The 12,291-nt window shown below is 37.3% G+C and overlaps 1 protein-coding gene across 4 annotated transcripts in view; it reads left to right on the forward strand.

Annotated features, from left to right (window-relative positions):
* Nucleotides 1–312: 312 nt before the first annotated feature.
* Nucleotides 313–12,291, forward strand: part of LOC110099778 (sphingosine kinase 1-like) — a 36,802-nt gene continuing 24,823 nt past the window's right edge. For all 4 annotated transcript variants that reach the window (XM_028693045.1, XM_028693044.1, XM_020827050.2 and 1 more), the window contains exons 1-7: nucleotides 313–736; nucleotides 3,675–3,797; nucleotides 3,917–4,017; nucleotides 4,873–4,945; nucleotides 5,242–5,328; nucleotides 5,416–5,493; nucleotides 5,677–5,747. In XM_028693045.1, coding sequence (XP_028548878.1) covers nucleotides 412–736; nucleotides 3,675–3,797; nucleotides 3,917–4,017; nucleotides 4,873–4,945; nucleotides 5,242–5,328; nucleotides 5,416–5,493; nucleotides 5,677–5,747 — 858 coding nt within the window. In that variant the 5' untranslated portion in view covers nucleotides 313–411. The remainder of the gene's footprint in view (nucleotides 737–3,674; nucleotides 3,798–3,916; nucleotides 4,018–4,872; nucleotides 4,946–5,241; nucleotides 5,329–5,415; nucleotides 5,494–5,676; nucleotides 5,748–12,291) is intronic.

Here is a 12,291-nt window from a genome sequence, read left to right on the forward strand (position 1 = left end):
TAGATTCCCCATTTCCAAAAAAAAAATCTTTAAAATAATTTTTAAAAAATTATTTTTTAATATTTTTAAATTCTTTTTGCTCCGTCTTATTCGAATAGAGCTCCGCACATAAGCTCATCTTGATCTGTTGGTTGAGAGCTTAATCTTCCAATTAAGAAATCTTATATTTAAATTTTTATGTACGAATTTGTCTTAATTGAAAAAAAAAAATAGCGCTCTCTTAATAAAAAAGAATAATAATTATTATCACATCACCATCACGCCCATTATTCTTTTCACTTCTCATTTGACATTTCTGACCCCAACCAATCTTCAGATCCACAATACCGGCCACCCCTCATTTTTTCGCTTATTTGCTGCTCTACTCCACACTTCGCCTCTCTTAGCTCAAATCTTGTCTCCTCTCGGTAGATGGAGGGAACGATGACGGAGAGGATACAGGTTAATGGGTTGCCAGCAGAGGCAAGCTTCACCGCCGGAGGGGACCTGCGGTGGCGAGTTGATGGAGGCGCCGGTCGAGGGGAGCAGAGTTTGGCAGTGGAGTCGTCAGTGCTGGGATTCACGGCGGAGGGAAGGGAGATTACGGTTAGGGCATTCGTGAGCCAGCTCAAGGGTCCGTTTTGCGGAGTTGGGAACCTTGGGAATAGGGTGATGAAGAACTTCGTTCTGGAGATGCCAACGGAGGTGGTGGCTAAGATGTGGAGCGAGCGGCTCAGAAAGTATATCGATTCGCTAGGCAAGTGGGTTTGTTGAGTATGTGAATTTTGATTTTGGTTTTTTATGGATTTGGGCAAGGTCGAGGAAATTAGTTGATGATTTTTATCATGTTTTTTGGTTTCATTGAGTGTTTGTTCCGGGTTGGAAAACCTTGTTTGGAAGCTAACTCTGCCTTGAATCTGCTCCTCTTCGTTTCTTTCTTTCTTTTTCTTGATTTTTTTTATAAAATTCTTTTATAGGCTGGATGTCATTTTCTACCGTCTTTCATGTTGAACTTTTGAGCAATTAAGATAGCTGGTTTATTTTTTTCAAAATAAATTTTCAACGGGAAGCTGTTTTTTATAACATAATTTTATTAAATCCTGCAATTTTTCCTATCTGCATATTTTCTCTTTTCATAATAAAGAAGACTTGAGGGTTGATTGGCTACGAGTAAGATTTACTTCAAATTGATTCAGTAAATCCTAGAGATATTAAATTCTAAAAATTATTTGGCATCTTATATGTTAAGTTTTTGTAAATCTGGTTGAAATTTGGTAAATTGTTTGGCAAATATATTTAAAATTTAGAATTTAATTGAAGAAGAAGAAGAAGAGTAGCACATCAAGAAAAAGACCTGTAAATATCTTAAATCCTATTCTCCTCAGGATTTACTAAATCGGCGATTTAGCCTAAAACAAGATGAATACGAGATTTATAACACATAAAAGAATTATTTGGCTAAATTTAGCTTACATCCCGCAAAAAAAAAAAGGCTAAATATTGCAACCAAAGTTGCCAAACAGACCCTTAGAATTAGGATCCTAAAGTTTATTCAGTTCATTTAATTAGTTATTTACATTATTCTCCCTTTTTGCTTGTTTCTGGTGCGACATCTATGTTTCTTTCCTTTTCTGCTGTGGATGTGGCTTATACTTGTTAGTTTTACAATCTTTTATTTGTGCTGTCATAATGTTTACCACAAAGTTGAGAATTTAGTAGGCATGATTTTTGCAGGCAAGATTTATATGTACTTAGCCTAGTAAAATGCAGGGCCTATATTGAATGTATGTTAATATGTTTGGATTTTACTGTTAAATTTTGAATGAAAAAACATGGGTTATTTAATGAGAATTTAAAATGTGGGTTTCATTTGATAAATACATCATGTTTTGAGTTCAAAATAAGATATTAAAAGGAGCATTTTTTATGAATATAAGAGTTCTATACATAAAATATATGTACTACATATAATTTTTTAAGTTTAAAATATGAGAGGGTGTCATAAGAAATATTATACTTACAAAATACATGCTTACGAATGCCCCTAATGCCCTTTCCCTCATACTACTTGATTTCATATTTTAGAAAGTGATCGGGACGCCTAAGCAAGGGCTAGCCTGGGTAGCCAAACAGTTTTTGGGTGACAGTCACAGATGACAAAGTTTTTTATTAGTGAACGTATGGTGTACATCTTTGAAACTCTTGATGTCACAAGCGCAGTAGAGTTGATGGATCGTAGATCAAACTTTCAGAATATCTGAAACAAAACTTAGTGTAGCCCATATTTTATCATCACCATAAGACAATGATGATTAGACAGAAGCTTGGTATAGATTTGTTTGCCTTGATGAGAGTAATCTAGCATCAATAGCAATTCACAAATTGAAGGCTTGTAAGAGTGCAATACTTTAGTATGTTTTTTATCTGAGTTATGAGCTGCTAGAAAATAATGTCAGAACTCCAACTTTTTTAGGTTAAATATTCTTCTTCTCAAGATCTTTCCAATGCCATAAATAAATCACGATTTTGTGGCATGTATAGATTATTATGGCTTCGATAAGTTTTTATTTTTTGAATGTTTCTAATGAACTACCCTCAATCTTAAGCACCTTGTCGAGATCCCAAGTTTGGTCTGTACTCGTCCTAAGAAGAGGAATCTAGGGATAGCTGTAGTTGGACGGTAAGCTAGCAACATGACTAGGTAAATAGGGTCAATCAGTTCGCTGGACCGGTCTAAACCGGTTTGTTTTAGTCTTCATGTCATTTATGGTCCAAACACACTCACATTCACACTATTTTGCTCCCATTAGGTTTTTCTTGTTGAACCACAGTATTTCAACTATAAAATTATTAAAATTGGAGTTAGAACAATCTTTGATATAATTTATGAAGATTTTGAATTTGAATTTGAGCATTTTTTATCCAGAAAATGCATAAAAATTTATTTTTGATCAAATCGATTTTGTGATCCATATCAGTATGAGATCACTTACTTTGAATACTAGAAGTTATTTAGGAGGTCAACAGAGGTATAAAATTACACTATTTCAATTATAAAATTATTAAAATTGGAGTTCTAACAATATTTGAAATAATTTTTTAAGTTTTTGAATTTGAATTTGAGCATTTTTTTATCCAGAAAATGATGTAAAAAATACTTTTGGCCTTAATGATTCTGTAACCACATCACTTACTTTAAATACTTGAAGTTTTGGAGGTCAATAGATGTAGAAAATTACATTTTATCTTAAAAATATTTTTTTGTAGAATGTTATCCACATGCTTGCATATTGTAGGAATTTATTTGTGGTTATGGGCTCACCTAGGACCCCCTACACTTAGATAAGAGAAATTATTAGGTGTGGGCCATGGACTTGTGAACATCCAATGGGATGAAGTACATAGTTGTGTTCTTCATCTTTTTGACTGTCTGCACCTAATCCACGCATAATTATTAGCTCCTAATAAATTTTCCTTGTGCAACCCTATATTGTTTGTTTGAGTTGGATCCGGTGGGCACAATTATATTACCCTTCAATTCCAACACACCCTATTCTTGTGCGGGCAAAGTACCACTTTTTTTAGAGAGCTTTTGCACTTTCTAATCTCTTTATTAAATGCAAAATTTAATCTTTCCTGAAAATCTAGGTCAAGCTAACTAATGTAAATTCATTTCTTTTTATGGGCACTAGCAGGTCGACCTAAGAGGATTTTTATTTTTCTGAACCCATATGGTGGAAAGAAATCTGCACGAAAGATCTTCCACACCGAGATCAGGCCCCTACTTTTAGCCGCTAATATCATTTACACTTTGCAAGGTTAGCAAGTTTTTCAATATTTGGTACTTTTGTAGTTTTGTTTTTTTATTTTTCTTGACTCTACTAAATATGCTCTCTCAACTAAATGACACGTGTGATTAATTTTTGCCTTCTCTCAGAGACTGAGTATCAGCTTCATGCCCAAGAACTAGCTTATAAATTGGATTTCCTGAACTACGACGGAATTGTTTGTGTCAGTGGAGATGGTGTTCTTGTGGAGGTTAGTAATGAATTTTTTAATTTGAACAATTTCAAATGAGCTTGGTATTTAGGGATCCCTTATGATCAACTTGTCTCTAGCATTAGGTGTTATATTTGGCGTATAGTATTAGAGGTCATTTGGTTTGATGAAAATTGAGTCTAAAGTATTTGAAATGCATCGGTTTTAGAAATTTTGGTGTTTGTTTTGTGAAAAGAAATGCAAGTAAAATTTTGACAAATTTCAAATTCACTATGCAGTTCATTGTTTATGAATTCAAAACTTGCTTGTTTTTTGCCAAATTTCAAAATACACCGCAAGCTAAGCCTGCTCTCTCTGCTTGCGGCCGACAGCTAACGTTGGACGTAGGCCGCTGCTGGATGTAGGCCGCCGCCAGACGTAGGCCGTCGTTTGTGTTGCCAAACATCATTGTCACTGGATGTTGGTTGCTGCCGCCACAACTTGTCTCACTCCACTGACTGGCACTTTTGTTGTCAGCCGTCACCACTTTCGACCGCCACACGTCTCCCGCCAGCCATCGCCCTTGTTTAGTTTTACACTACATTCATTTTACTTTAAACCATATTCATTTTATTTTAAACCAAATGAAAAAAAATTATAACCTGTATTTATTTTACATTCATCTAAACAATTCCGAACATTTCAAATATATTGCATTCCTTTTACAATAAATTCTAGTTTACTGTGCATTCTTTTATTAGGAAACCAAATGACCCCTTAGTGTAATTTTCTTTTTTTTATTTCTATTTATTTATGCTAAACTTCTGCTGGACATGTTTTAGCTAGCACTAAAGTCCTTTTTTCCCATTTTCTTTTCAAAGCCATTTGATTGTTTAATATTTTCTTATTGGTTAGGTGGTAAATGGTTTGCTTCAAAGAGAAGACTGGGATACTGCAATCAAGGTACCTCTTGGGATCATTCCCGCAGGTATGTTCATGAGTTGCTAACCTGCAATGCTGCCTCATATTCCGAGAAAATCTACTCCTTTTATAAAGATTAAAAATCTTAATGTTCTTTCGTTTGCTCAACTTAGTTTATCCTTTTGTTCTCCGTCAATATATCATTAGTAGTTCATTTTATCTATTTCTCTGTGACTCTTCATATTCTTTCGCTATTGCTTTCTTTCATCATGTAATATAGTTTACTGGTTTGGATATAGTAGTTTATGGTAGAATGGATGAGAAATGATTCGTGCTTGTCCTTGACCATCATAATAAATGCAGGGACTGGAAATGGACTGGCAAAATCAATTTTGGATGCAGCTGGGGAAAATTATTCAATACAGAATGCTACTTTTGCTGTTATAAGAGGTCTTGTATCATTCTACTCAGACCTGGTCCCTCGAAGGCTGTTGCTTCTAAATCTTTCGTCATGTTCTTCATTTTTCAATCTTGCAGGACACAAAAGAGCTCTAGATGTTACGACAGTTTTGCAAGGAAATACAAAGTTTTTTAGCATCTTAATGCTTTCATGGGGTATGCAAAAACGCACAGAGGAGAAATACGTAATAACAATTTTTTTTTAATGCTTAAGCACTCAGTCATTTTCATGGCTGTGCATTGAAGGCAATAATCTTTCCAAGGAAATATTGCCAGGTTTAGTTATGGAGTTGTTGAGCTTTAACGTATTCTCTAAATTTATGAAAATGGTACGTGCAGGATTAATAGCTGATATTGATATCGAGTCTGAGAAGTATAGATGGATGGGAGACACTCGTCTGGATTTCTACGTACGTAAATATTGTCCTATGTTGTCCTTTCGGAATTATATTTTTTTTTTACCAGTTTGATAACCTTTCAAACCTTAATTTTGTGGCACAGTAGCAATGACAATAATAAAGAGCAAGAATGATTTTAACATTGACATTGAAAAAGCGTGAAGATGTTGCATTAAAAGTGGCTATAAGTTACATTAGGATAATCCATGTAAAATTTTGTACTAAAAAGCAGTAAAAAAGCCGTCCCAAACGAAACCTTAATTTTACAGACAAGCATAGCATTGTCAAAGAGCACTTAACTATAGTTCCTATGGTCAACTTTCATGCTAGCTTCACCATATGTTCAGGTTCTCTTGCCTATTTTTCCTGCACAAGTTTCTCTGTAGGACAATTGTTTAACATCTCTTGAATTTTAATGTTTTTCTTCTCTATACAAATACTCCTATACAAATGCAGTGTTGCATCTGCCCAAGATCTTGGAGCTCAGTGGATCTCAAGATTGAGATATTACGCCCCTTGCCACCATAGTTTTTTCTTCTGTATGTGGCATGAAACTTCTTTTAAATATTTTCAGGCTGTAAGAGCTCTTGAATTGAATTTTTCTAGGTGACTTGCTAGTGAATTGGCCCTCGTCTAAATTTGCATTCAAGCTCATGAAGGAAAGCGTGTCAAGTAGCATGCGTTATGTAATATTGATGAATATCTGCCTTTGCGTTGCTTCAAGTGGAACTCATTGAGCTTTGTGAAGAAGATTTGTACCTGGACCTTGCCTTTACATTAACAAGCAGGCTATACAAGACCTAGCGGGAGAAATACAAACCAGAAAACGAAGAATAGAAAATGGTAGCTGTTGCAATAATATTTTGATAGGAAACAATAACCAAAACAGAGGAAACGGTGCTGAATTTCAGAAAAATCAGCAAAGTGCCAAGCAGTTTTTAAGGATTCTGTAGAGAGATAGCAAGGGCAAGCACTTTGGATTAAGTAAGAGATGAGAAAAAACAACTTGATATAATGAATCTTCAATTCAAGAGGAAGATTCAGCTCTCCAATCTCTAGCTGATGACTAGAGCCCAAATCCAAAACAGAGATCCCAAATTTCAGATTATGTTCAAGATAAAAACCTAACCCTAGAAAGAAGAAATTAGTTTAAGCAAAAATACTATTCATTAATCCCTAAACAGCCTTTAATTTTGAATTTTTTTCTCCTAATCCATTGCCACAATTACTGTGTGAGCCCCAGTCCTGTTTCCACCCCATCCAGGTGTCTGGCCCCATGTTCTAGGCGGGATTTTTCCCTCCTCCTGTACACGTGAACCGGTCCAGGAGGACCTGTTCAGCCGGCCCTTGTGTCGGTCTAACATATTTTCTTTTTGTATTTCATTAACATTACATTGTAAAGAGAGGGTGTATTTATATGTAATGTTAGTTTTGTGTGGAATCTGATTGTGTTGATCAATCAGGTTGTGTTGCTGCCTTGGACCTCAATTCAATTGTTCGAGCTCGCTAGGGTCCTCTCCCAGCTCAATACTTGGAACTTTTTTTGTATAACCGTGTAGCACTACGACGTTGTGTACCCAAGCACTACGACGCTGTAATGTTTGGTTGGAGGTAGACAGAGTGGAATTCCGCGACGCTTACCTTAGCGCTGCAGCGTTACGACTCAGGCAGGTGACAAAGAGTGAATCCCTGCGACACTCCAGATCATGGCATTACGGTTCTGTCAGAAAAACTAGAGACAGAGAGTAGAGCTCCACAACGCTTAGATACTGTCTGACAATTTTTCTTTCTGTTTTTCATGAAAGGTTACGTCTTTTGGTGGTTTTATTGTGCATCTCTTTGTTCTTGTAAGAGGGTGAAGAGATACAAGGAGAGAGTGAGAGAGAAGTGAGTTCTGTATTAGTTCGCCTAAATTTTCATATTGAATTTCTTGGTGTGGTGTGCATCTGTGATTTTTTCTTGGTTTTGCATTTTTCCATGTTAAATTCTGATGTTTTTTTTTTTCTTTTTGCTCTATTTTCTCTATCTTGTTTTATGTTGCTGTGTGATTTACTTCCTCAACACATAAGAGCTATAGACAAAAGCTGTAGCAAGCATAATTATGTTGGAGATGAACGATTGAGATAACAGAGTTTGTTAGGAATGAATAATGAGGGTTAACTCTGAAAAAGATTGTTGAATATACTAGAAAGGGTTGCTGAATATTCTGCATTGTGGATGAAGTGGATATAATGAAAAGGCAATATATCATGTGATCGGTTATCACCGCCCTATAAATTAATGATTCGAAGTTTGGAGTGTTGTCTCTGGGTAGTGTTAATCTGGATGGAGAGTGGTTTGGTGAGAAGATTTGCTACTTGATCCTTAGAATCAATGTGATGCATAATAATTTCATTTTAGCATATGTGATCTCTAATAGAATGATAATCAATCTCTATGTGCTTTGTGTGTGCATAAAAGGCCGAATTGTTTGCCAATACTAGCATTGATTGTTGTCATAATGAAATGGTGTAGGAGAGGAGAGTGGGATATATAAGTCTTGTAACAAGCGGAAAAGCCAAACAATGTTAGAAGCATGATATTTAACTTCAATGGATGATTTGGTTATGGTTGGTTGCTTTTTGGCACTCTAAGAGATAAGAGTGCCACCCAAGTATGTGCAACAACTAGTTGTAGATTTCCTATCGATAGGTTTGGAGGCCCAACCTGAATTTGCATAAGAATGAAGGGTAAGAGTGCTTGTAATGATTTTGGAAGTGCCAAATGAATGGTGCTCTTAATGTAGTGAAGTAGACGTTTGAGTTGTTGATAGTATTTGTTGAGGGGTTGATGCATAAACTAACACAATTGATTTGTAGCAAAAACAATATCTAGACGGGTTATGATGAGATATTGGAGAGAGCCTGCAATTTGGCAAAAAACAATGGGGTTATGAAAGGGTTTATCAACATTCGTTGTGGTTAAGGGTTTAAGAGACATGTGAGTAACAACTGGCTTGCATTTTGCTTGACCAAATATGCTTTAGAAGTTTCTGAGCATATTGTTTTTGATGTAGGAAATAACCTGTAGCAGTTGAAACTATTTGAATGCCAAGAAAGAAATAAGTCGGACCCACGGGTTTGAGTGAGAATTGATGTTGAAGAGCTCAAATAGTTTTGTGAAGAAATGGAGGGTTGCTTCCAATGATAAGAATATTATCATGTTGACCCCTGCTTTAATGAAACAAACAAAAAGAAGATAAAAAATGCCTAAATTTTACCTCTGCTGCAAATCCAGGTACTCATCCCAATTTTCTGCAGAAAAATCTCGCTCAAGCCGCAGCTACAGTAATCATTCCCTCTGCGAACGGCGTCGAGTAGTCCTGTCTCGCGCGTTTTCCATTGCCGCTCATTTTTTTCGTTAAAAGCCAAATGAACGAGACCTTTTGGTCTTCTTCTTCGCGTCCTCCATACCGAAATCCTGACCCCTTCTCTATCCTTTCGAGACAAAAGCCAAGATCGCAAGCTGCAGTCGCCTCCTTCATCTCCAAACCCGCCTATCCTCCGTACCTAGCCTCATCCTCCTCTGCAAGCTTCAGCTCTTGCGATCAAACCTCGATCCACCCTGTGCCGACCTCATAACCTACAGCCAAGAGCTGAACCCGACGCACCCATCCCTATCTCTTCACCCAAGCAACCGACCACTTCCACTCAGAGAGAGAGAGAGACCTACCTAGTCATTCAAACCAAGGTTTAAAATTGTTTAATTAAGCCTCGAGGCGGTTTTTGTCCGTGAGGCGAGGCTTAAGCCTCGAAGACGCAGAATTGCGTAAATGAGAATTTAAGAGTTTTAGCATGTAAATAATAGCAAGATTCTATCATATAATAAAAATATCTAAATGATAAGTGGAATTAGTGGAAATTAAGAAAATAGATGCAATAAAAGCATGTTCCAAAGTACAAAACCACAAAATTATAGTCTATCAAAGCTCTCAAAGTACAATTAAGAAGTGACATATAAAATTCAATCATATCCCATCACTAAATGGGTCTTCAAGGGAATCTTCTTCTTCAATTTCTATCTATGAATGTCATATCATCATCATCTTCAATATAACTCACTTTTTTCTTCCCTGTTCATTAAGAATGATCATTATCATATTAATTGCTCGTTTGATATAAATATAATGCAATAGCATATAAGAAGTTGTGGAATACCTTTATTTGATTGTTGTGCTGCAGAGGATGTGTGTGGTGTGGTACTAGTGGATGTGCCCATTTGATCTGCTTCGTCCCTCAAGTCATCCACACTTAGATCCTCTAACTGTAAGTCTGATAATGGCAAATCTGTCTCATCATCTATGAACCACTTATTATCAGATGACACATTATCACACACCAACGGGTCCTCATCATCCTTCAACCCTTATTCTTCAACCTCCTATCTCTTAACCTCTTGTTGTGCATAATATATACAAGGGAGTTCATTCTGAGTGTTGATAGCCGATTTCTTCTCTTTGTTTGAATCCACCCTTGACTATATGTACTCCAGTTTCGCTCACACCTAGAAGAAGAACAAGTGAGACCCAAAACTCTTACAGAAAAACTCTGTAACTCAGGGGTGGATTCACCAAATTGGATCCACCATTCAACTATTTTCAAGAAGAAAAATGATAATCAGAACTTAATAAAGTGTCTTGCATTAATCAAAATAATTATACCTGGATATCGTTGGCAATCATTGATTTTGCTGCATGCAGACCAAAAAAACCCTCTTTATTCCGAAATAGAAAAAGTTGTAAGCTCCCTATATGTCTGCTCCAGTAGTAGTCGTTCAATGCAATGATACAGACCAAGCTTCACCTCTGGGTTTGAAGATTTTCTCTCTGAATCTTGAAATTGAGGATTGAGATAATATGCCACTGCATGTTGATGACGGTGTAATTGTACCTCCCACCGAGCATCAATGATATCCCAAATCTCTCTATAACTTGCATCATCTCCTCCCAAATTGTGTGCAATCAACTCATTGGCCTCATCCATAGCATTATAAATAAAACCCATGGCTGGTTTATTCTAAGCTTCCACTAAACGTAAAACTTGCACTAAGAGTCTCGTGCTCAATATGGCATAGGTCACAGTAGCCCAAAATTTATCATTTAGAATTATTTTTCTTATTTCCTTCCCCTCACTTTTTTTCCCCCACGCAGAGTTAAGTCATTCTGTTGATGTAAACATTGCTTCCAGAGGTTGTCTCACATCCAACAGGCTCTACAATTGCGCCTTAGAGGTGCGCCTCATACCCGGTGAGGCGTACGCCTCTGCCAAGAGGAAAATTGCGTAAGCCTCGAGGCGTGTTTGGGACAAATTGCGCAAAGGCGCGCCTCTTGTTGCGCAATTTTAAACAGAGATTCAAACCCACCGAAGCCTCTCAAGCCAAGGCCGACACTTTCCTCTGCTTCTTCCTCCTGATCCAACCCCGATCTTCCTCGCCAGAAGCTTCGAACGCCTCTTCTACCCATAGCCGACTATCTTTCTTCCTCAATCGAACGACTCATCCTCCTCTCCCCATTTCAAGCCACCCAAACTCCAGCCCCAATCGCACCCAACCAACCTCCTACTCTCTGCTCTCACGCCTCATCCCCATTTGAACAAGCCAAACTGAGCAGCTCCCTAAGCTAATTAAGCCCGAGCTCCCCCTTTATTAACTTAAGCCCTATTACTCTTGATCAGCCCATTTAGCCCAAATCATTTTAACCCGAGCCCTACATAGCCCATTCGAAATCCAAGTTAACCCAAGGTAATCCCTACCCACCTAATTATTGCTAGTTATCTTTAGTCATCATAATTATTATTATTTATAATAATCATGTTATTATAATTAGTGATGATTATGATAATTAGTTTATAATTATTGATAATTATAACTAACTATTAATTATAATGATTATGTTATCATAATTATTAATAATTATAGTTATTTTTAATTATAATAATTATGTTACTATTATTATTTATTAAAAGAAAGAAAGAAAAAGAAAAAAAAATGTTATCTCGATTTTCGTGCCCTCCACCTCGCTGGTTGCCAAGTTATAACATCCTAAACTTGGGAAAATCCATCCCGATGCTTGCAACACGGCGAACAACCACTCATGCGTGCTTTTCTTAGCACGTTGGGAGGAAGTTCGTCGCGGTGCTTGGGCGAGGCGGGTAATCCCCTTCTAAAGTCCAGTTTTCGGCGTTTGCAACGCGCTGAGGGACCCCATGTGCATGGTTTTCTTAGTGTGGCGGGAGGGAACTCAGTGCGGTGCCTACGGCGAGGCGGGCAATCCCTATGCGTGCTTTTCGTAGCACGGCGGGGTAAGTACTCGTACGCGGGGAAATTTGCTTTTTCAAACAGGTACCCCTAAAGACCCATACACGCCGGCTGCGGTGTCTCACAACACCGACCGTGCACGTCTTTTTTGACGTAGCGGGCAAGCTATGACTCTTAGTTTTTCTCCTAAACGGGGGAAACGTTGGAAGGCTGCCGGATTTTTCAGTGAACATGAGACTTGGACTTGGACTTGTATCCAAAC

This window comes from Dendrobium catenatum, unplaced genomic scaffold (genome assembly GCF_001605985.2).
Source record: "Dendrobium catenatum unplaced genomic scaffold, ASM160598v2 fragScaff_scaffold_220, whole genome shotgun sequence".
In the NCBI taxonomy this organism is placed as follows: Eukaryota; Viridiplantae; Streptophyta; class Magnoliopsida; order Asparagales; family Orchidaceae; genus Dendrobium; species Dendrobium catenatum.